This window comes from Lissotriton helveticus, chromosome 4_1 (assembly GCF_964261635.1).
Source record: "Lissotriton helveticus chromosome 4_1, aLisHel1.1, whole genome shotgun sequence".
In the NCBI taxonomy this organism is placed as follows: domain Eukaryota; kingdom Metazoa; phylum Chordata; class Amphibia; order Caudata; family Salamandridae; genus Lissotriton; species Lissotriton helveticus.
Genome location: NC_136063.1, coordinates 1091362161 through 1091388078, shown reverse-complemented (window position 1 = coordinate 1091388078; position 25918 = coordinate 1091362161). Strand labels below are relative to the sequence as shown.

General features: G+C 44.9%; 1 protein-coding gene across 3 annotated transcripts in view; it reads left to right on the top strand.

Moving 5' to 3' along the window:
- Nucleotides 1-25918, top strand: part of TEX10 (testis expressed 10) — a 576299-nt gene that overhangs the window by 515197 nt on the left and 35184 nt on the right. For all 3 annotated transcript variants that reach the window (XM_078687684.1, XM_078687682.1, XM_078687685.1), the window contains one exon: nucleotides 17479-17689. In XM_078687684.1, coding sequence (XP_078543810.1) covers nucleotides 17479-17689 — 211 coding nt within the window. The remainder of the gene's footprint in view (nucleotides 1-17478; nucleotides 17690-25918) is intronic.

Here is a 25918-nt window from a genome sequence, read left to right as displayed (position 1 = left end):
ATATATATATGTGTATATATATATATATATATATATATATATGTATGTATATGTATGTATATGTATATGTATGTACATGTGTATATATATATATAAATATGTCCAAGTTACCCTCCTCCAAAGAAATGTATTGCAGATTAAGGCAAATAGGCGGGCGTATGCATTTAGGCCGTGTGGCCTCTTCAGCGCCCAGAGTGTAACGGGGGGTGAGTTCAAATGCTGCCAAAGGTTTCTGCCCCAGTTAAAACAGTTCTATTAGGCTCCACCCTTGAGCAGGGATCAATGTCACCTGCTGTAGCTGTAGGATGGTGGAGCAAACTGCAAGTCCCAGCATGCAATAGTTCGGCAAGGTCGGCCGCAAAGTTGCGGAAACTGCAGATCCATCGAGCAGCTCTCTCCCAATGACCCGCACTGCCTTCCACAACAGCGAAGCTCCTCGCGACCCCTGACTGCACAACCACCACCGTCAGGTATGTTGTCCACAGGGGCAAGTGCAGCAGTGTGCCTCGCCCAATGCGGAGTTCCGTGACTCCAACACCGCTTCTATTCCTACTGCGTGTAGTGGTGGGCCTGGTCCTTCTGTTACAACGGAAACATGGGAAAGATTCTGCCGAGGCAAAAACAGCGCCAACGATGACCAGGCCAGCTTGAGTGCAGGGGCCTCTGTATGCACGCCGCTGGCTCGCAGTGCAAAATGTGTCCAAGTTACCCTCCTCCAAAGAAAAAGGCAGAGGCCACGGTAGGGGAACAAAGTGAAGCTTCTTTATTGCATATTAAGGCAGATAGGCGTGTATATATATATATATATATATATATATGTGTATATGTATATGTATATGTATATATATATATGTATATGTGTGTATATATTACCTACTGGCGGTCGCCAGTAGGTATATATAGTTAGGATTTTTTCTCTATGGGATTTTTGAAAATTCTATGTCTAATAACTTTGGCGTTTGTGGACGGAATTGGCTGAAATTTTCAGGAAAATGGCACATTTTGTTTCTGAGCAGCCCTTGAAAATTTGGGGGGGGTTCGTCAAGGGGGGGCCGAGAAAAAAAGGGGGGTCCCAAAACGTGTTTTTAACATTGAGTTTTCCATAGGGCGGTTGGCCTCACTTTTAGCCCGAACGGCTGAATGGATTTGCACGAAACTTGGCAAAATTGTAGGGACTGGTAGCCCGATGTGCCTTTTGTAGGTCTCAATATATGTGCTCCAGTGGATTTTGAGAAATTAACGTTTAAAAAAAGATATATATCTGTAACAGCGGACCGGGCAGCGCTCCAGTACGCGTACTTTTCGCGCAACGGAGCTTTGTGAAGCGAAGCTGATTGGTTCTCCGGCGTCTGTAAACATTCCAAACAGTCCGTAGCGGCCGCCATCTTGTCTCTCGGTAGGATCGAGAGACAAGCGGAGGCCAAACCGAAGGGGCAAATGACCATAAGGGGGCATAGTAGATCCTCCCTGACCGTTTAGGTTTGATGTGGAGGTTTTAAAAGGGCCCCGCGGGGCAAAAAAAAAAATAATAATAATAATCGAACAGCTGAATGGATTTGCACGAAACTTGGCAAAATTGTAGGGACTGGTAGCCCGATGTGCCTTTGCTAGATCTCAATATATGTGCTCCAGTGGATTTTGAGAAATTAACGTTCAAAAAAAGATATATATCTGTAACAGCGCACCGCTTCGCGTACTTTTCGCGTTACGGAGCTTTGCGAAGCGAAGCTGATTGGCTCTCCGGTGTCTGTAAACATTCCAAACAGTCCGTAGCGGCCGCCATCTTGTCTCTCGGTAGGATCGAGAGACAAGAGGAGGCCAAAGCGAAGGGGCAAATGACCATAAGGGGGCATAGTAGATCCTCGCTGACCCCCTAGGTTTGATGTGGAGGTTTTAAAAGGGCCCCGCGGGGCAAAAAAAAAAAATAATAATAATAATCGAACGGCTGAATGGATTTGCACGAAACTTGGTAAAATATTAGGGACTGGTAGCCCGATGTGCCTTTGCTAGGTCTCAATATATGTGCTTCAGTGCATTTTGAGAAATTAACGTTCAAAAACAAGATATATATCTGTAACAGCGCTCCGCTTCGCGGAGATAAAATTATATCTGTATTACCTAGCTGTTGCTAACACCAGTTAGCGACGGCTAGTAGGAGATAGCGACCATCTTGGGCCCCACTTTGCATGTGAGTGATATTTATCACTAATGACATGCAAAGTGGGCATGCCAAGATGTTAGCGACTGGAAACAGTCGCTAACATCGCTATCTCCTATTATCAACTTTTGGAAATATTCGAGATAAGCGCGAATATCTCCAAAAGCTAGCACCTGCCCTGAGCAGTTCTTAGCCATGTTATCCAATGGGAGGTGGATAACATGGCTAAGAGCATTAGCTCGGTAATGCATGAATATCGCTGAGTTTTCAGCGATATTAATGCATTGCGGTCGTTTTTTATCGTATTTGCGATAAACCTTGATAATAGCAAGGTTTATCTGCGATAATTTCTGACGGTAAAAAAATCGTTGCTAAGCATCGTTAGGGATAAATATCGCTTAACTTTGGTAATATGCCCCAACGTCTGTTAACGTTCGATTCGAAGGAAATCAGGAAGTGTTGAAAAACATTGTCTGCGCCATCTTGTCTTTTTTCAAATGCCACACTTTTGTCGTGCACGGCAGCCATTTTAGATGCCTTGACCAGACCCACTCTGTGCACGCTGTCGATCCTTAGCATGGCTCCCCACCCTCGCAAGCATCTCCCCCAGGCAGTGGTCACCCCCGCTCTCTGTCTTATGCATGGGTAATAAACCTCCCCCCATCTGCGCTGCTCTTCCCTGAGAATCACACCCTGTGCCCGCCCGACACCTCCCTTTCGCCCTATTCACTACCGCACCCTCTGACACTCCTTTTCCTCTGTGTCCGATTGTCCAGGCTGGTCCTAGGGTATCAGCTAGCCCTGCAGATGTAGTTTATGGCCACAGCTGTAAAGAATCACCCCTCTTCAAAGGAGTTATAGTAGATCAAGGCCCACACTCGATGAGATCCGTCACAGCAGAAGCGTTGCTATTATCTGAAAACCATCCTGTATTGTGATTGGGGAGGGGACCGAGCCTGAAGCGGAAGATTCCAGGGATGACTCTTTGTACATCAAAGTTTTTACAATTATGTGTCACATTAAAAATATATAGCACTCCGACAAAGTAGTAAGATTATAAAACTTTAATAATTTATAAATATATACAAGAAAACAAAAATAGTAATAACATATAAACATTTTTAGGGAAAAACAACGAAGTAGCGGTCGGCTGTGCGAATAGTCCCAACGCAGCACAACGTCCAGATTTCCGGCGTGGGGCGTCGCGGGGGGTGGGTCATCAGTAGCAAACTGTTGTGCGAATAGTTCCAAGGCAGCAGAACGCGTTGAAATCTAGATGACACGAAAGTGATGTCTAGTAAGTTGCCACCCAGCAAATAACGGCGTGGGGCGTCGCGGGGGGTGGGTCATCAGTAGCAAACTGTTGTGCGAATAGTTCCAAGGCAGCAGAACGATGGCACCAAGGTGATGTCCAGTAAGTTGCCGCACTGGTTTTGGTATCCTACAATGCTGCTCCGAATAACGGCGTGGGGCGCCCCGGGGGAGGCGGCGTGAACGGGCCTCTCCAGGTGGAGTGTCATCTGTTGTAGTGGGGCGCCCCTTTACCGTTTCAGTTGCCATTCCGTCCGTTTTTGGTCCACTGTGTCAAAAGCCGCAATTCAGCTGAGTTGCGCCCACTCTTGCGGTGCAGCGATAGGCGGCTGTCACAGGACTCTCAAAATGGCGGCAGGCTGTTTCCTTTTTGGGCCTGGTCCACTGAAATGGCCCTGGGACACCTTGGAAATCGGACGCTTGTCTGCTAGGTCTTGGACCCCATTCTCGAAAGCGTCCCCTCCGCCTTGAGAATTCATCAAAAGTTTTGGGAGCCCCGACTCCCGCAGGCTTCCGGTGGGGAGCGGCTGCCATGATTGCTCGCGGAATGACCACGACGGAGCCACGAGATGGTGGTGCTCTCATGCTGACGCCAGATTCAGTCTGAAACATCCAGAAACAAGGTGGGGCTTTCATCGTTTGGGAAAAAAAAAAGTTTTCATCCAATGAAAAGTGTTGTTTTTAGGTCATATGATCAAGCCTTCCATCATTAGGAAACCAAAAGTAAAATGAACCAATGAAAAGTTTTATAAACAAGTCACATGACCTGTTATGCGGCATAGGGTATAAAATGCGGAGAAAATACGTTGGCACGTGAGGCGGCGTAATAGCGGACCGATGTGCGAATAGGCCGAAGGCAACACAACGCGCCAAGATCCGGATGGCACCGAGGTGGTGTCCAGCAAGTTGCAGCACTGGTGTGGCCATCCTACAATGCTGAAAGTCGGCGTGGGGCGCCCCGTTGGCCTGTGAGTTTGCGTCAGTAGCGGACCGATGTGCGAATAGGCCGAAGGCAGCACAACGCGCCAAGATCCGGATGGCACCGAGGTGGTGTCTAGTAAGTTGCCGCACTGGTGTGGCCATCCAACAATGCTGAAAGTCGGCGTGGGGCGCCCCGTTGGCCTGTGAGTTTGCGTCAGTAGCGGACCGATGTGCGAATAGGCCGAAGGCAGCACAACGCGCCAAGATCCGGATGGCACCGAGGTGGTGTCTAGTAAGTTGCCGCACTGGTGTGGCCATCCTACAATGCTGAAAGTCGGCGTGGGGCGCCCCGTTGGCCTGTGAGATGGCGTCAGTAGCGGACCGATGTGTGAATGGGGCCGAAGGCAGCGCAACAATATTTTCGGAATAGAAGACACCACTAGGCGCTGAGATGCCAAGATCCGGATGGCACCGAGGTGGTGTGTAGCAAGTTGCCGCACTGGTGTGGCCATCCTACAATGCTGAAAGTCGGCGTGGGGCGCCCCGTTGGCCTGTGAGTTTGCGTCAGTAGCGGACCGATGTGCGAATGGGGCCAAAGGCAGCGCAACAATAGTTTCTGACTGACACCACAAGGCGCTGAGATGCCAAGATCCGGATGGCACCGAGGTGGTGTCATAGTTGAGAGTTCTGAGCAGCGGTTGTAACACTGTCTGAAGCTTATTTGCAGCTGCTGCAGCTTCACTACGCGTCAAGATCCGGATGGCACCGAGGTGGTGTCTAGTAAGGTGCACTGGTGTGGCCATCCTACAATGCTGAAAGTCGGCGTGGGGCGCCCCGTTGGCCTGTGAGTTTGCGTCAGTAGCGGACCGATGTGCGAATAGGCCGAAGGCAGCACAACGCGCCAAGATCCGGATGGCACCGAGGTGGTGTCTAGTAAGTTGTCGCACTTCTGTGGCCATCCTACAATGTTGAAAGTCGGCGTGGGGCGCCCCGTTGGCCTGTGAGATGGCGTCAGTAGCGGACCGATGTGCGAATGGGGCCAAAGGCAGCGCAACAATATTTTCTGATTTGAAGACACCACAAGGCGCTGAGATGCCAAGATCCGGATGGCACCGAGGTGGTGTCTAGCAAGTTGTGGCACTGGTGTGGCCATCGTACAATGGTAAAAGTCGGCGTGGGGCGCCCTGTTGGCCTGTGAGATGGTGTCCGTAGCGGACTGATGTGCGAATGGGGCCAAAGGCAGCACAACAATATTTTCTGACTGACACCACAAGGCGCTGAGATGCCAAGATCCGGATGGCACCGAGGTGATGTCTAAGTTGCGGACTGATGTGCGAATGGGGCCAAAGGCAGCGTAACAATATTTTCTGTATGGAAGATACCACTAGGCGTTCAGATGCCAAGATTCGGATGGCACCGAGGTGATGTCTAGCAAGTTGCTGTACTGGTGTGGTCATCCTACAATGCTGAAACTCGGCGTGGGTCGCCCCATTAGCCTGTGAGATGGCGTCAGTAGCGGACCGATGTGCGAATAGGCCGAAGGCAGCACAACGCGCCAAGATCCGGATGTCACCGTGGTGGTTTCATAGTTGAGAGGCACTTCATCTGCAGTGGGGCGCCGAGATCCGGATGGCACTGAGGTGATGTCTAGCAAGTTGCTGTACTGGTGTGGTCATCCTACAATGCTGAAAGTCGGCGTGGGGCGCCCCATTAGCCTGTGAGATGGCGTCAGTAGCGGACTGATGTGCGAATGGGGCCAAAGGCAGCGCAACAATATTTTCTGAAGAGAAGACACCAAAAGGCGCTGACATTCCAAGATCCGGATGGCACCGAGGTGGTGTCTAGCAAGCTATGCAGTTGAGTTGTGTGCGCACTTGCGGCGAATAGGTCGAAGGCAGCATAACAATGTTTTCTGAATAGAAGACACCACAAGGCGTTGAGATTCGGTTACCACCGAGGTGATGTCTAGCAAGTTGCCGCACTGGTGTGGCCATCCTACAATACTGCTCCGAATAACGGCGTGGGGTGCCCGAAGGGGGGGGGGGGAGCCGGCGTGAATGGGCCTTCCTAGGTGGAGGCTCGTCTGCTGTAGTGGGGCGCCCCTTTACCGTTTCAGTTGCCATTCAGCTGAGTTTCGGCTGCTCTTGATGCTACAGCGACAGGCGGCTGCAACAGGACTCTCAAAATGGCGGCCTGTTCTTTGGATTTGGGCCTGGTCCACTAAAATGGCCCTGGGACACCTTAGAACTCGGACGCTCGATTTTTTTTTCCTTTCCTGTACATGCAAAAAAAGGTAAATGCCCGGTACGTTACACGCTTCATCTGCCACGATGAACTCTCCAGAGGAACCGAAAAAAAATATAGTTGTGGTAACTATACCATGCATCGTCATATGGAGAGGTGGCACCAATTAATTATAGTGCTGCATAAAAGAGAGATTTGGAGGAGAACCCCTGACCTGCTAGTACATTCATCAAAGAAGTGGCACTGAGAGCTTCAGAGGCAAGGGAAACGGTCCCAAATATTTAGAAGAACTTTGGAAAGATTAAAATGACATGTTTAGATTGTGGCAAATTAATTTCATGTGGACAGATGAGTGTTACTCTAATAAATACAGCATATGAACATCATCATAGTCGATGGTTGGAAGAGACATTTTGACTATATCCTGGACCTGCCCGTCCTCGCCCAAAATGGCGCCGGAATAAATGGGACTCGTAACTCCTTGTTGTGTACTGGTTGCAGAACCTTGAAATCACGAGATACGTATGCAGTTTTGAAGCACATGGCGGGCGGGGACGAGAATTGATTGAATATTTCGACATCCCTATTGATATTAAGTTCTGATGTGTTATTGATTACTGTACTGTTGAAAGTTCGAATTAACGTCACCCATGGTACTTGCCCGCAAATGTATATCTAGATAATTTTATTGTAACTGGCCCTGTCGTATTTTAATTATAAAATGTACGTCCACCGATTCCGTAACTGTTAGACACCTTAGTTCTTGCAACCTAATGGCCCGCCCGTTACGTTCCTCTACAGTGTAAATGTCTATTCATCATATACGATTACAGTTTGCTCCGTGGCAGGCCCACGTGGTTATAGGCTCGTATTTGTATAATGAAATTTTCACAATAAAGGTTTTTAAAAGAAAACATGGTAGTAGTATATACATTGGTAAAGTTTTTAATAATAGTCACTGTTTTAGAATCATTAAAAGGCAAGTGAAATAAAGCAGACCAATTACATGAAGGGTAAAAGGTATAATACGAAGGAACGCAGTAAAGATAAATGGTCAAGGGCTGTTGTGTTTTCTATTCCTGCAACATAAAGTGATCGATAAGAATCTCATATTCAGGCGTATCGGCGACTAAGACAGCAGGTCGACCCTCTTTTGCTCAACGGCTCCGTCATGGGACGAAGAAACGCTCTTTTTCTCGAAAAAAGAATATATTTTACTTGCAGGACAGTTGTAAAATTTCCGGGAAAGTACATTAGCCTGGAACATTATAACATATATTTAAGAAAAAATAATGTTCGGAAGTAATGAAAAGCGTAATTTTTAGGTCATATGACCAAGCCTTTCATCATTACAATAAGAAAAGTAAAATGAACCAATGAAAAGTTTTATTAACAAGTCACATGACTTGTTATGCTTACGTTACGCGCTGCGCGCCCCGGATGACTTCCGGATGCGCTAACGCGGCGCGTCATATGACGCATTACGCGACAACGCAGGTCCAGAATATAGTCAAAATGTCTCCACCAACCAGCGGTCGGAACACAACCCCTTTCAGCAGGCTAAATAGTTCTGTTAAATGACAACAGAAGGGACAGGCAGCAAGAACCATCAGTCAAAGAGGGGAGGGCTAGTTCTTCTCTACCGGGTTACATTGGGGCGCTACCGGAACTGATCGAATTGGTAGTCTACAGTGTTTCTGGATGTTTCAGACTGAAGCTGGGGTTAGCATGAGAGCAGCACCATTTCGTAGCTCCGTCGTGGCCATTCCGCAACCAATCATGGCAGCCGCTCTTTATCGTTATTTTGGGCGGGGTGGGTGGCGGAGCCGAGCTGTTTTGCAGCCATCATTGTGTGGAGTTCAGTTCATCTCACTAGTTTTGTATTTGTCATGAGGGGTTGTTCCTAATGTTTCTATTTTAGCGAGGTCAAAAAGAGATCCCATTAGTGGCCTACTGATTTTGCTCGATTCCTTTTCTTTTTTTTTACACGATTTTTCGTTATCTGCAAAGACTAAACAGAGTATTGCGACTCTGTGTTTGTTTGTAAATAGAGAATGAACCAAAGAGAACTAATTCTAAAACAGTAAATACTTGGATAACAATCAATCAAATGGAGAGAGAAGCAGGCACGACGGATTACAACGGGGGCAAAGGCCTGCGTTAACTACCTTTCACTATCTGCAAAGAGAGAGTACTCCTAATAGAAATGAGGGGGGGGGGCACCATTCAAAGCAGATCAGTGTGCATAAACACGAAAATGTTTTCACTTACCACGTACTTGACATTCGACAGCTTATGATATTTGCTATTAAAAACCATTGAAATTCACTGAAAAAGCCATAGGTTATAGACCATATATAGTTAGGAATTAGCATTTACAAAACCTTGAAAATTCACTGAAAAAACCATCGGTTATAGACCATATATAGTTAGGAATTAGCATTTAAAAAACCTTATTTTACTCACACAAAACCATTGAAATTCCATATATAGTTAGTTGCACTAACTATATATCGCGCACCCGCAATCCACTGCTGATCATGTCACATATTACATCATTCATGACATGGTCAGTGACATCACTGATGACATCACTGATGACATCTCAAATGACATCACTGATGACATCACTGATGACGTCTCATTTGACATCATTCTTGTGCTAATACGATAAACCTCTTCAGACTCTAATATAACCTTAGATACACTCAGTGTATACAGACACTCACACACTGCCACTCATCCATGGAGTTACTCACACACCCAGTCAGTCATGCAAAGAAACAATCTCACCTCCATTTCTTCAACTATACAGTTATACACACCTTACTTATTGAAACCTATACTAACACATATTTACTCTCTTATACAATGCCTGATACAAGTTCACAATGATCGATACAACCACTCACTCATTCAGTGGCTCTCATGCACAGTTATTTATATATGCCAACTCTCACATGTACTGTGTTTTACATATGTAATTACTATGACATGTAGCATTGAGATATCCATTCACTCATCAATACACTCATGCACACAGCCAACTGCCCATGTAGCTGTTTCCACATGCACTCTTGAACTCATACACCTAGTGAATAAACTGCTCACACATCTATGCACAGAGTCACACACCTTCCAGCCACCCCCACACAAACTCAATCTCCCATAGAAATACTTGGGCAACCAATTAATAACACATATAGCCTCTCGTATAGCTAATGATCAACACATGCAGCAGTTTACATCACAACAGACATAATGATGCACAAATTAAGACAGTTTAGTCACTAACCCATGCATTCAGTGAGACACATTTAATCACTCACTCATACAGTCAGTCACGCACCTACTAAATCCTTCATCCAGACACTTATACATCCACTCATTCTTCAATATGTAAGACATATTTTAACTTTACAGAAACATACAGTCACTGGATGTTGTCATCAGTGATGTCATCAGTGATGTCATTTGAGATGTCATCAGTGATGTCATCAGTGATGTCACTGACCATGTCATGAATGATGTAATATGTGACATGATCAGCAGTGGATTGCGGGTGCGCGATATATAGTTAGTGCAACTAACTATATATGGAATTTCAATGGTTTTGTGTGAGTAAAATAAGGTTTTTTAAATGCTAATTCCTAACTATATATGGTCTATAACCTATGTTTTTTTCAGTGAATTTTCAAGGTTTTGTAAATGCTAATTCCTAACTATATATGGTCTATAACCTATGGTTTTTTCAGTGAATATATATATATATATGTATATGTATATGTAGATATATATATATATATGTATATGTAGATATATATGTATATATATGTATATATATGTATATATATATATATATATATATATATATCCATCCAACACAGGTTGCCTGTAAAGGAGGTGCCCACAACTTGAAATTCTTTTTAGCCATCCATCTTTAATGGGGGAAACAACGAGGCACTTGTAATGCAGCACAGGAATAATGTCCAACCTGACGCATTGCATTTCTTCAGAGGCGACGGACTTCTGAGCCAACAGCACTTTTAAACGGTGTGTGACGCCCCCAGTGGGCGTGGCCACTTCCCTGGCCTTATGGAACTCGTAGTGCATGGTGTTCCTCAGGTGAGTTATCGTGTTGAGACTCAAGTGTTCAAAGATTAAAAACCAAGTGGGGTGTGTTGCAGCACTCGGAAACCCCGATGTTTGCTTGTTCCTCCAAAAATCGGCTCCAAGTTCCCAGCGCGGCAGCGTCAGATTGGCGCTGTCACAGGCAGGCTGTAAACAGCCTGAGAGTAAACCTCAGGCAGGCCGCTCACAAATCCAACACAGGTTGCCTGTAAAGGAGGTGCCCACAACTTGAAATTCTTTTTAGCCATCCATCTTTAATGAGGGAAACAACGAGGCACTTGTAATGCAGCACAGTAATAATATCCAGCCTGACGCGTTTCTTGCAGGTTGCATTTCTTCAGAGGCGACGGACTTCTGAGCCAACAGCACAATGTTTTCTAACAGCACTTTTAAACGGTGTGTGACGCCCCCAGTGGGCGTGGCCACTTCCTTGGCCTTATGGAACTCGTAGTGCATGGTGTTCCTCAGGTGAGTTATCGTGTTGAGACTCAAGTGTTCAAAGATTAAAAAACCAAGTGGGGTGTGTTGCAGCACTCGGAAACCCCGATGTTTGCTTGTTCCTCCAAAAATCGGCTCCAAGTTCCCAGCGTGGCAGCGTCAGATTGGCGCTGTCACAGGCAGGCTGTAAACAGCCTGAGAGTAAACCTCCGCGGCTCAGGCAGGCCGTATCTCCTTCCTCTCCGGCAGAACTCCGAGCGTCTGCCTCCCACCCTTCCAATCCGAAGCCGCCGACATCATCTGCGGCGTCCCCCAGGGCTCATTCCTCAGCCCGACGCTGTTCAACGTCTACATGGCCCCCCCTCGCACAAGTGGCCCGCCATCACGACCTCAACATCATCTCCTACGCCGACGACACCCAGCTCATCCTCTCCCTCACCAAGGACCAACACACCGCCAAAACCAACCTCCACGAGGGAATGAAGGCCGTCGCCGACTGGATGAGGAGCAGCCGTCTGAAGCTGAACTCTGACAAGATGGAGGTCCTAATCCTTGGACCCACCCCCTCAGCCTGGGACGACTCCTGTTGGCCGACCACACTGGGAACAGCACGAACACCCACTGACCATGCACGCAATCTAGGATTCATCCTCGACTCCTCCCTCTCCATGTCTAAGCAGGTCAACGCCATCTCCTCCTCCTGCTACAACACCCTCCGCAGGATACACAAGTGGATCCCGACCAAAACAAGAAGAACTGTGACACAGGCCCTCTTCAGCAGCAGACTGGACTACAGCAACACGCACTACACAGGAATCCCAGCCAAACCCCTACAACGACTACAACGCATCCAAAACGCCTCCGCCTGACTAATCGTCTACGTCCCCCGCCGCAGCCACATCACCCCCCACCTGAGAGACCTACACTGGCTCCCCGTCGACAAGAGGATCACCTTCAAGTTCCTCACCCACGCAAACAAAGCACTCTACAACGCCGGACCAGCCTACCTGAACAGCAGACTTTGCTTCCACACCCCCACCCACGAGCTCCGCTCCGCCAGCCTCTCCTTAGCCGCTGTCCCCCGCATCCAACGAACGACCTCCGGCGGCAGATCCTTCTCCTACCTCGCCGCCATGACCTGGAACACCCTCCCTACCCACATACGGCAGACCCAAGACTTACTCGCCTTCAGAAGACTCCTCAAGACCTGGCTCTTCGAGCAGTAACAGCACCCCCCCCCCCCTCCCCTCAGTGCCTTGGAACCCTCATGGGTAAGTAGCGTGCTTTACAAGTACTCTGATTGATTGGAAAGAAACAAGAGAGGCACAGAAAGAAGCAAGAAAGTTGCAAAAAGAGAGTGAGGTGCAGAAAGAGGCAAGTGAGGTGCAGAAAGAGGCAAGTGAGGTGCAGAAAGAGGCAATTGAGGTGCAGAAAGAGGCAAGTGAGGTGCAGAAAGAGGCAAGTGAGGTGCCGGTGCCGATAGAGGCAAGTGAGGTACCGATAGAGGCAAGTGAGGTGCCGATAGAGGCAAGTGAGGTGCTGATAGAGGCAAGAGAGGTGCCGATAGAGGCAAGTGAGGTGCTGATAGAGGCAAGAGAGGTGCCGATAGAGGCAAGAGAGGTGCCGATAGAGGCAAGAGAGGTGCCGATAGAGGCAAGAGAGGTGCCGATAGAGGCAAGAGAAGCGCAGAAAGAAGCAAGAGAAGCGCAAAAAGAAGCAAGAGAAGCGCAGAAAGAAGAGAGCGAGGTGCAGAAAGAGGCAAGTGAGGTGCAGAAAGAGGCAAGAGGTGGAGTAGGTGAGCGAAAGGTGATGATTTGTTTCCACGGTTCCCTTGGGCATTAGAGTGCTCTGTTCTGGGTTGCTGAAATTACCTGGTACTCTTTGAAGTTTAGGACTTCAGGTTAGGCACTGTGAGCTAGCCATGAAATTTTGGCTGACAGTCACTGATGTGTCAGAGAGACAGTCCCTGCATTCAGGCGTACTGTTGTCCCAAGGAACAGTTCTGTTCAAGCAGAATCCCTGCACCTGTTTGACTCGAAGATGATATCCTCAGAGCAGTTTCCCTGGGGGCATCTTCACCAATAGCTGGTAGGCCTGCGAACAGTCTTTTCAGAATTCTATATGCTCCCATTGAGTCTATGTAAAAACGTGGTTGAAGGTGGAATGGTTTATTCCATGGCTAGCAGTTTCAAGAACCACTAGTTTTAAACATTGGACCTCAGAAAGTTGCAGAAAATGATATGCGATTGACCTTCTTTTGGTTGTAAGCATTGAGGCCTGTATCTCCCTTTTCCAAGCAAGGTTTGTCTGCATTATTATTATTATTATTATTTATTTTATAGAGCGCATAGTCACCCAGAGGTATCCCAGCGCTAGGAACCCTAACTCTACATTTCAGCGGGCCACGAAGGAGACAGAAAGTGAAAGGGGGGGGAAGGGGTGGGGGGTGGGGAAGGAGACTCGGAAAAGTGGGAGGGCAAGAACATTAGGGAAAGAGATGCGCCTTTAGCAGCTTCCTGAAGCGCAGATATTGTGATTCACGTCGTAGGTCGCGGGGGAGCGAGTTCCACAGGCGTGCAACTTGGACCGAGAAACGTCTTCCTCCTGATCGAGCTTTCTTGAATCTAGGGGTGTTAATAAAGTTTTCTGTGTCTGAACGGAGGGATCTCATCGCTTTATAGGGGGTGATGAATTTGCTAAGGACTGGGGGGCCTTGATTTTGCAGTGATTTATGGACTAGGCATAAGGCCTTGAATTTGACTCTCTCCCTTATGGGGAGCCAATGGAGGAGTTTGAGAGCAGGTTTAGCAGAGGTTCTGGCAGTGGTATTTGTGATAATCCGGGCCGCGGTGTTCTGAATTCTCTGAAGCTTGTTAAGAGTCGCTTCAGGAGCGCCTAGATAAATCACATTACTGTAATCAAGCCTCGATATTATTAGGCCTTGGATTAACAGTTTTTGTGAGTTGAATGGTAGGAGGGGGAGGACTTTCCTAAGGGATTTCAGGAGTCCAAAGCAAGTCCCGGCTACCTTCTTTGCCTGTATAATGAATGAGAGGTCAGTGTCGATCCACACCCCCAGACTTTTTACCTCTGCTTTTGGGTCAGGGGGAGGACCTAAACAGGCTGGCCAGATGTTCGGGGAGAGTGAAATTCCTTTCGGGCCAAGAAGAAGGACCTCAGTTTTCATCCCATTTAGCTTTAGGGCTGACCTATTCATCCAGCCGTGAACCTGCGTAAGGCAGTTATATAAGTCAGCTGTATGTTGTTTGGGGTGGGACAAGGACACCACTAGTTGTGTGTCGTCGGCATAGCTGACGACGCTCACTCCGAATGGGGTGATGACCTCCTCCAATGTGGACATATAGATATTAAATAATGTGGGGCGCACGTTTAGTTAAGTTTAGTAGTTGAGAATGAGGGTGAATGCAATGTTCCTGACATACTGCTGTGACAGTGGATCTTCTGTCAGTATTAGTCTGAGAGACGAGGCTTCCTTCTCAGTTTGATGTGCAGCATTCAACAGATGTCCAATAAAGATTTTGTACTCGTATTGCCAAGATGGAGATCAAGAGAGCCTTCCCAGTGTGTTACCTTTTATAGAGAAGGTGACGTTGGGTTAATATCTTCTATAAGCTTATCTGGGATTAAACCAAAGATGTACTCTGAGGGAGAGCCTCAGTCAGACTTCAATACACACAATATCTCCCCTGATTTGCTAAGACAAGGTGCGATATCTGTAACCTTTTTGTCTTTGGCTTTATAAGTGATACACTGGAATCCAAACAGGCTTAAGTCCCTCCCCTGTCGGGTTTTTCACCTACACAATTTTTTGTAGTGGGTATGTTGGCGTCCTCCGGGAAGACTACATGGGGGTACCCCTTGTAAACTCTCAAAAAAAGGAACCTTGGGGCGCTGTGCCACTTTGTTTCATCACTGGGTCACCTGGAGTGCTGGAGGCCTTGAACCCACCTCCACCTGCTCTCTTCACGTGTGCACAGAATGTCGCCCTTGTGAGATGACTTGGGACCAAGCTTCAGCTAGTGATAACTATCTATAAGGCGCCCACTGCCTTGAGGGTAATAGCGAAAATAACAATGAATACTTAATTACGCATACGTGAAAATGTTTATATCTTCAAACTCCACTCTCAGCAACTGAAAAATATAAAAACAGAAATGCGTACGCAGGAGTTCGGTATTTTAAAGATGGGTGTGATGTCTGGCTTCAGTTCACATTCCAATGCTTACTGTGCGTTAGGGTTCATCGACATTCTGCGCTGGTAGTCACCATGACCAGGTGGGAAGTCACGGGCATCCGTCGCCGTGTGAGTGTGGACAGCTTCCCCGATCAGGGGAGATTCCTTCAGCTGATTGGGGCGAGCTTTGCATGCCAGCAACCTGGATTACCATCTCTCAGCTCTCTCGTTTCACACCTGTGCCAGTCTCTCACTGGGAAGAGGTGCCTTGTAAGCGAGTCTACACACACTGCAACATTTCCTAACTCTGTGTTGCTGGGCTCCAGCCTGTTGCAGGCTCCACGAGGTGAGGGAGGCGCCAGCGCTGATCAAGCAGTTTAATTTGATACATTACTGAATCAGTGCAGGAGCCAAGAGAAGAAACCTGGAGGGACAAAGCTTCATCTCTGCTGTGGGCTGCACCCTGAAATCTGCACTGCACTGCCCCCAGCCATGCTCTGAGAAGACACTGCTTCCCCGTCATTTTTTTATGACTTTGGTGTGAATGAAAAAGCGATCTGATGAGGGCTCTTGTAATGGAACCGATCAGCAAGTGGGCGCCCAAGCAAGTGGTGGACTGGATGAAAGGTAAGCAGATTCCACTGTGATTCGACTGCCCTGCCTGCGCCCGCATGCTGTTGCAGATTACTGTACAATATCGTCATGCTGCCCTGCGCCCGACTTCTTGATTGTAGCTATGTCCATGTGAATTGGAAAGGGACCCCTGTGTTTGAAGAAACGGGGTTCTGTTGCAGCTGTGGTTAGGAGCACGCAGCGAGGCAGATGTGAGCATGCTGTCTTTTGCTACCTCCTATGAGACTCCATTGGCTTTGAGGATCCGGCGTGCAGCGTGTGCATGCACAGCGCGTGGTGCAAGTGGTGGATCACACCCTGATCAGATGTCTGACATGCAAGGATCCGGGAGTTGGTGGCAGGCTGAGGTACAAGGCGCTTCCTAGCATGAGCTGGTCAGCGCCGTGGGCTCTCTGGGCTGTGGGTCCACGTGCGTCGCCTGCGTGCACAGGCTCCGGTGGCAGTATCCCTGATATACATGAGGAGTTGGAAAACCTACTAATACAGGTTACATGGTTGAGATTGGTCCAACGGTGGCCTTATTTATTATTTTGGTTATTTAGTTAGGCACATTATTCGCAGTAGCAATTTATAGTGTTTTGGTCCTGAAGAAAGCCATGGATTCATTTAATCCGGAAGGCTGAAACATGTAGACCGTTTCTTTCTGACACTGACGGTTATGTTAAAACTGTTGTTGCACTGTTTTTAACCTGGGCATTAGATGATATTCAATAAATCTTCCTCTCCTGGTGTTCATTTTGGTTCACTTTTCACCCACATGCACTGCGTCCATCACTCCCGTAACATCTATTCACATCTAGCGGTCCTATTGTAAGTGCGCTGTCGCACAAATTAGCTTGGAAAACATCTGTGAGCTTCCCTTCATAGTGGAAGGGTTGAAACCCTTGGCGTCACTAGCGTGATGCTAGGGGGAGACCCAGATGATGAAGCATGTCACCTCGGGAATCTGTCCTATTAATATGTATGCCTTTTCACATTGTTGTATGGGAATCCGTCCTATTAATAGGTATGCCTTTTCACATTGTTGTATTCTACCTAGCCATTTGTAGATCTAGACCCGTGGATATCCTTGTTGTTTATATTCTATTGGTTTGGGGACTATATCCACGCTTGGTCTTAAAAATGTTCCTTAGGGCCCCTGTTTGTATATATATTTTTTTTGTGTACAAGAAAAGCCTACATGTGTGTGTTTGAGACGAGTTTAACTTTATAGCAATTTCTTTTCTAGTTTTATCGCAAGGCATGCCATTGAGCTGATAATTTGCAGCTTTATGTATTCCGACATAAACACATTCCTCCCCATGAATGCCAAAGGCTTATTGTCTGGTCTTTTTAAAGTTGATTGCTGTAATTGATTATATGCTCAGTCCAATTGAGAAAAAATCAGGAAAGTTAAGTGTAAATACCTTTTCATGTTCTACAACTTCATTATAACATTTCTCTATAGGGAAAGGCTGTGGCGATCATGTATCTCATTCTTTGCTGCCCTACCTTATGTGCTGCGGCTGGTGTTGCAGAGCTTTCAAGTGAGCAAATTACTTCTGGAAGAGTTACCTGCCATCTCTAAGATGCTCAGTCTGCTGCTACAACAAGGACAGCTAAAAGTAGACATGACGTCAAACGCTCTTCTTATTCAACAGATTATTCAGGATATTACGGTATGTAATAAATGCTGTTCACACCTTAACTACTGATAAACTCAGTAGTGCTGACCAATGTGTACAAAGTGGGCTTTGGCATTTTTTGTAAATGCTGTACTTGGATTTAGTTTGTGCAATATTAGATTATTAATGAACAGTGTGGACCATATTCTGAACATACATAATACTAGATTGTTTCTATGTTTATATTTTTATGGCTGATAGTATTACTTTAAAGATTCTTAGAGATTTGAGTCAAGACCTTCATATGTGAAGAACTGCTGAGCCTTTTTTCACCCCCACAAAGCTCCCAGGATCGTACCCTCAGCTTTTCAGGTGTCACATACATTCCATTTATTACCGTATAGACCACCTTTCTTTTCTGTGTCAAGATGTATATTTTGATGGAAGATTGGTTTACGTCTCATAGATGATCCTAACTGCAAAACGCTTTGTGACACCCTAGAGAGTTCTCAAGAAGATCAGTCGTCAAATTGATACAATACGACATTTAGCACAGGTATTATTACATATGGACACAGATGTTCTGAACTGTGCCTCAGGGGATGCCATCAGTTGGGCACATTTTCCCTCATTATCTGGTCATGTCCGATAATATAACATTTCAGGAGACCTGCAAAGCAGTGTGGACGGGTTCTTATTGGCATTGATCCATTTGGAGTAAAATCTCATGCTCTTGGGCATATAGTGGGAGCTGCCATCACCTTCATGCACGAAGATTCTATGCGACTTAGGCCTAGTAGGGGCACTTAGAAACCTGGCAAAACTGGTGTACAGCCAAGAATAGATAACTTGCACTCTAATATGAACTGGTGCTTGTTAGCTGAAAAAATAATAAATGTGGCCATAGGCTACCCAAATAAATTTGAGACAATATGGGTGCGATGGCTGAAGCTTTATTCATTGACTGCAGTGAAGGACTGATGTGCTGGGAACGTGTATCCTATTATGAATTGTCCCGCCCTGTTATTATATACGTATATTATTTTTTGAAGGACATTTCTGTATTTGATTTTTTCAAATATATGTAGTTAAGTCAACAACATAGTGGTACCTTGAAATGAATAACACAGTGTAGAATAGTTCTACAGAATAATTTTCTTAATCATGACTACAGAAGAATAATGTTAATAATTACCTATAAAGACTCATCTCCCTTCGGTTGGGAAGCACATCTCCATTATAACACAATTCTGGGATGACAAACACAAATGTATCGACATCGACTATCTAGAGCTTCTAGCAGTATTTCTAGCGCTCAAAGCTTTTCAGTCTCACCTCACAGGCTAAGTTGTCCTAGTCTGTACAGACAACATGACCACAACGTACTATGTACAAAAACAGTAGGGGAGGGGGGGCACTTCAACTGTCACAATTGTCTCAGACAATTTGGAAATGGGCAATCCATCACAAGATTCACCTTCTGGCAGAACACCTCCCAGAAGTGAGCAATCGAATTGCTAAGCTCCTCAGAAGAAAGCGACAGCAAGTACACAAGTCGGAACTTCATCCCCAAGTTCTCCTTCCATACGTTCAATAATGGGGATACCTGCAAATAGATCTGTTCGCCACAGCAGACAACCCACAATGCCCAAACTTCGCCTTCAGGTTCCCACACCCTCTATCCAAAGGCAATTCCCTGTGTATGCATTCGTTTGGGATATTTGCCCATGCTTTTCCGCCTCTCCCACTCCTTCCATTTGTGGTTCGGAAATTCAGGCAAACCTCACTCACACTAATTTTGGTAGCTTCCACATGGACCCTTCAACTGTGGTACGCCACCCTGTCAGAGCTCTCAGTAGGTCCACATCAAAAGCTACATCTCACCTCCAGTCTCCTCACCCAGAACCATGGAGAAATCAAGCATCCAAATCTCAAGGAGCTCTACTTAGCAATTTGGCTCCTGAAGTCATAGAGTTTGGGTATTTAAATTTACCATCCAACTGTAGGACTGTTCCAAAAGAAGCTAGAAACCCTACTACCATAGCTTTCTATGCAGCACAATGGAAACAATTTGTTGTTTACTGCAATAACAGAATTCTACCTCTAGATGCTTCTGTTCCGAACATTCTGTTACCTTTTAAACCTACAGTAATGTGGGTTAGCTTACACATATATTAGATTGCACCTTGCAGCAGTAGCTGCGTATTTGCAAAACACACAACTTTTGTCTTTCTTCAAAGTTCCTGTCATCAAAGTATTTATGGAGGGCTTAAAAGAGTTATACTACCAAGAATTCCACCAGCACCAGTGTGGAACCTTAATATTGTACTTACAAAAACTTGTGAGTCCACCCTTTGAACCGCTACACAAGTGTCCTTTGCAGTTTCTCTCTTGGAAGATTGAATTCCTCATTGCAATCACTTCGTTAAGGAGTGCAGGTAAATTACAGGCATTAACTTTAGAAGAGCCCTTCATTTCAGCTCCATAAAATTAGGATAGTTCTTCGTACCAATCCCAAATTCCTTCCCAAAGTGGTTTCTGCTTTTCATATTAACCAATCAGTTGAGTTACCTGTGTTCTATCCTCAACCTGATTCAGTAGCAGAACGAGGTCTTCACACACTTGATGTCAAAAGAGCTTTTTTGTATTATATCGAAAGAACAAAAGATTTTCGTAAAATAAATCAACTGTTTGTTTCATTTACACCACCTCAAAAGGGCAATCCTATTTCTAAATCTGGCATTTCAAGAAGGATTGTTAAGTGGATTCAAACTTGCAACGCAAAAGCTAAAAAAAAACTTCATCTATACCCCTACAGCGCATTAAACTCGCAAAATAGGGGCATCATTGGCGTTTTTTGGTAACATTCCTATAACTGACATTTGTAAAGCAGCAACATGGTCTACACCACACACATTTACCAAACAGTATTGTGTGAATGTACTAGCACGTCAACAATCCAATGTAGGGCAGGCAGTGCTAAAAACACTTTTCCAGACGACTGCGAAATCTACTCGCTAGCCACCGCTTTGGGAGAAAACTGCTTTGCCCCAGTATTGGAACTTTCATAGATTCCCATGCTTTGTATCATTCCCAGTTGTCAGCCTGGGAGCCTCGGTAAATAGAAAATACCATAGCAGTATGTACAAAAGAGAAAATAAGGCCTATACCTCATCTCATTTTGTAGCCTATCTGCCTCTTTTTGTAAAAGAGACCAAAATTTTGCAACAGCCAATCAGATTAGCCTCACCCCATAGAACCCTCCTGAGAGAGCCTCAGATTTTTTTACCGCACGTTGTGCTAAGGGAGTCTCCACAGAGCTCTGCTCAGATTTCTCTTCAACTTTTGGATTTCAACTGTTTTCTCTTCAGGAAGCTGTTTACCCCTCATAAAGATGGCATTTTTTGCCTGTATCCGGACCACAAGTTCTAGGTAAGATAAACATAAGGGTCCATGAGGGCCGTCTTTTTACCTGGTTCCAGAAGCTAAAATCTAGAACAGATCCAGTCTCTAGTATGACAGTGATGAGGCCTCGCCTGCTGTGTCTCCGTGAAGATCTGAGAAGGAATACAATCTCACCGTTTCTTGTGAGCAGCACACTCAAAAGGCCTTCAAAAGACCTCCCATGGGTCTGACCGGCGCAGTCCAACTAAATCTCCTCACTGAGGTGTAAAGGAGAGGAAGGGACTTACAAAGGAAATTCCTCAAAAAGCCTCTAAAAAGACCTCCCAGGGGTCTGACAGGCGCAGTCCACCTGAATCTCGTCACCGAGGTGTAAAGGAGAGGAAGGGACTTATAACAGGAGAAACTGGAGTGAGGGAGTCTAGCTAAAACCTCCTCTCTTCCTTGTGAGGAACGACAGGAGAAAAAAGTCTCCATCGTCGACGAAGATGACAGTGTTGATGACGATGATGGCAATGTCGGCGACGACAGCGTCCACGACGATGGCAGTGTCGACGACAGCGTTGACGACGATGGCAGTGTCGACGACACCATCGACGATGGCAGTGTAGACGATAGCGTTGACGACTGCAGTGTCGACGACGATGGCAGTGTAGACGACAGCGTCGACGATGGCACTGTAGACAATAGCGTCGACGACGACTGCAGTGTTGACGACGAAGATATCTACATAGTCTACGACAACCGTCAACGACGGCGTCGATGGATATATATATATATATATATATATAAGCTATGGAATTTGTGAATGTGATCAATGTCAATGATGTCAACCTACATTTCACCTCCACTATAAGCCACACTAAGATTAACTTTTTAGATGTAGAAATCTACCCTGTAGGCAATGTGTTGGAAACCAAACTCTATAGAAAAGAAACTGCAGGGAACTCGATTTTACATTTTTCGAGTTTCCATCCTAGACATTTGGTACACAGCATCCCCTATGGGGAGATGCTGCGCATCAAAAGAATCTGCAGTAATCCAACAGACCTAATAAAGGCGCAACTCCAAAGCAAGAATCGATTTTTAGCCAGAGGATACCCTCTAAAAATTATTCAGGATGCCATAGACAAAACTGCTGCATCAACTCGAAATGACCTTCTTATTCCTAAAAAAATCAGAGAACAGGCCCTGAGTGATAATGCCAGCCACGATACTATTAGGCTTATCATTCCTTACAGTGCTCAAGAAAGAAGTATCACCAAAATTATCAACAAAAACTGGGCACTGGTCAAAAGTGACCCAGTTATAGGCTATACTCTGTCAAACCTAGCATTACGTTTAGAAGAGCTCCATCTATGTACAGCGATTTGGTAATCAGCAGCCCAGAAACCACTCTCTCCCCTAATTGGCTGATGGCCACCAGCGGGTTCACCAAGTGCAGGAATTGCAAGGCTTGTCAATATGGCATTAACACCAAGACGTATTGCACAGCCTTTTGCAACAAGGAGATTAAAATTAACAAATCCCTTCATTGCAAAACTGAATTCGCTATTTACATTTTACAATGCACCTGCCCCCCGAAATATGTGGGCAGCACCAAACTACCTGCCAGCAAAAGAATTCTGCAGCATATAAGGGCTATTAATAACAATGACCCAACTTACCCGGTGGCGAGACATTTTCGAGAAGTGCATGGCAATAATCTTCAAGCCTTCTCTTACTTTGTAATTGATGCCATCCCTAAAACCAAAAGAGGGAATCGAGAGCTTATGCTGCGTAAACTGGAAACCCGCTACATTCTGAACCTTAACAGCAAATCACCGGGTGGGCTGAACACCACAGAGGATTTACACACTTGCTTGTAAAATGTTCTCTGCATCTTCTATTTCTGCCACCTCCCGTCATCTCTGTGCGTCCTTTTCCATGGTGATTTTATTTATTTATTCATTTATGGATTATATATCCAAATTGAATTTGCTATTGGCAGTATCTGTATTCCACATCAGCCAATAAATTAGCGTATTTACTATCACCTAGCACTATATAGTAGGTCATGTTATATGCAGCTGCCGAACCTCTCCAAACCAACTTACCATTTTTGGTTTTTAACTATTTTTTACAGGCAATATTTGCACTATTTTGCATGACACTTTAAAACAACAAAACATATACAAATAGTCTTTTTTATGCATCAATATATATATCTTTTTAAATATATATGAGGGTGGATTTTAATTGTATCGGTAGCACTTTGCACTTTATCCACACCCTTATGTGGCCATTGGATATTCATACATTGATTTAGCGACCTGGCATTTATGCCCATATGTCATATAGGAGTTAGTCCACTTCTACTTCTATCACTCGCAGATCTGTACAGCTCTGTATTTATTGAGTAAATTATTTTTGTAAAGTTGCTTTTAAAATATGAACTATTTTTCGAATTTTACTTGCGGTTAAACTTATTTTATGATGACGACCCAATTGTGAAATATGTAACTTTGGAATGTGTTATTTATATATTTTTAACAATTTCGCAATCCCTTGTGTACAGATTCTGCTCTTTCGCATATTAGAATGCTTATAACTATGGATTATTAATATGCTTTCCAAACTGGTCTGCTGCCTTGATTCCACGGCCACTACTTTGGGTGCTTTTTCTATGTTCCCTCCTTCTTTAGTCACGTGCTTTTGCGTAGCCCTTTAAATTGGTCCTTTGCATTTCTGGCGTTGTCATGTGATCAAGCCACTGTGGGTGGCGAAACGCGTAATGGCCGAAGAATAAAGAGCTGAGAAATACCTTTGAAGTTTGGGTCCGGGTCTGCTTGCCTAAGTACATTGCGCTGCAGCGGCTGTGAAGGAGGGCTTGAATATAAATCGAAATAATAACACTGTTTAAAAAATTGTAACTGCCAGCAAAACGGACCCCACTGGTGGGGGAGAATTTGGCACAGCACAAAGACTTCCAGTCCCAGGATGCATATGAACTTACTCACCTGAAAGTGCGAGGCCTCTTCAGAGGTTAATTGATGAAAAAGAAAAAAATACATTTAAGGCTGGAAAATGTGCTGCGCAGATCTGTGGCTGACAGTTTGTGTTTTTCCCTTTGAAAAAGAAGCAAGATGCTTTGAAACGCGTCAGGGATGTCAATTAATTATTGGAAAGCTGAGCCGGTTTAAAAAATAAATGGTTCTGTGAACTTATTTCTCGTGGAGTGGCGTCCTTAAGCAGAAGGCAAGTTGAAGTAATATATATAAATATATATATATATATATATATATATATATATATATATATATATATATATTCACTTAAAAAAACATAGGTTTCACCCCAGTTATGGTTAGCTGAACATTTTACTCATACAAAACCATTGAAATTCCCACGTTATAGTTACTTGGACTCACTATAACTCGCGCGCCCGCAATCCACTGCTGATGATGTCACATATTACATCATTCATGACATGGTCAGTGACATCACTGATGACATCTCAAATGACATCACTGATGACATCATGCAGTGACTGTGTTTCTGTAAAGTTTAAATATGTTTTACATATTGAAGAATGAGTGTATGTATAAGTGTCTGGATGAAGGATTTAGTAGGTGCGTGACTGACTGTATGAGTGAGTGATTAAATGTGTCTTACTGAATGCATTGGTTAGTGACTAAACTGTCTGAATGTGTGCATCTGTATGTCTGTTGTTGTGTAAGCTGCTGCATGTGTTGATCAGTAGTTATATGAGTGGCTATATGGGTTATTGATTGGTTGCCCAAGTATTTGTATGTGAGGCTGAGTGTGTGTGTGGGTGGCCGGGAGGTGTGTGACTCTGTGCATAGATGTGTGAGCAGTTGATTCACCTGGTGTATGGGTTCAAGAGTGCATGTGGAAACAGCTGTATGGGCGGTTGACTGTGTGCATTGGTGTTTTGGTGACTGAATGGATATCTCAGTGCTACATTTCCAAGTAAGTAGATATGTAAAACGCAGTGCATGTGAGAGTTGGCATATATAAATGACTATACATGAGAGCCAGTGATTGTGTGAGTGGCTGTATGGATCAATGTGTACTTGTATCAGTGATTGTATAAGGGAGTAATTATGTGTTAGTATATGTTTGTATATTTGAGGTGTTGTCTGTATAACTGTATAGATGAGGACATTGGAGTGTGATTGATTCTTTGCATGACTGATTAGGTGTGTGAGTAACTCCATGGATGAGTGGCAGTGTGTGAGTGTCTGTATAGGTGTACGAGTGCATATGATAGTTTTGTATTGATGAGTGTCTGTATGTATGAGTGATTGTATGTGTGAATGAGTGGATGTGTGTGTAGACCTAGGAATCAGTGAGTGCGTATGTAGTTACTGGTATTGGTGTGTCAATAATTTCAGGAATGGTAGTTTGTATTTAACACTTGGTGTATCAAAGGTTAGATTAGAGTGTGAGCAGGTGCATTGTATTATCACATGGATGATGTCATCAGTGATGTCATTTGAGATGTCATCAGTGATGTCACTGACCATGTCATGAATGATGTAATATGTGACATCATCAGCAGTGGATTGCGGGCGCGCGAGTTATAGTGAGTCCAACTAACTATAACGTGGGAATTTCAATGGTTTTGTATGAGTAAAATGTTCAGCTAACTATAACTGGTGTGAAACCTATGTTTTTTCAGTGAATTTCAAAGGTTTTTTAAATGCTAATTCCTAACTATAACGAGTGTTAAACCTATGGTTTTTTCAGTGAATTTCAAAGGTTTTTTTAAAAGCTAATTCCTTACTATAACGAGTTTGTAACCTACGGTTTTTAAAGTGAATTATTACGTTTTTTTAATAGCTGTTTTTATAACTATTAATTATTATATTTTTTCTA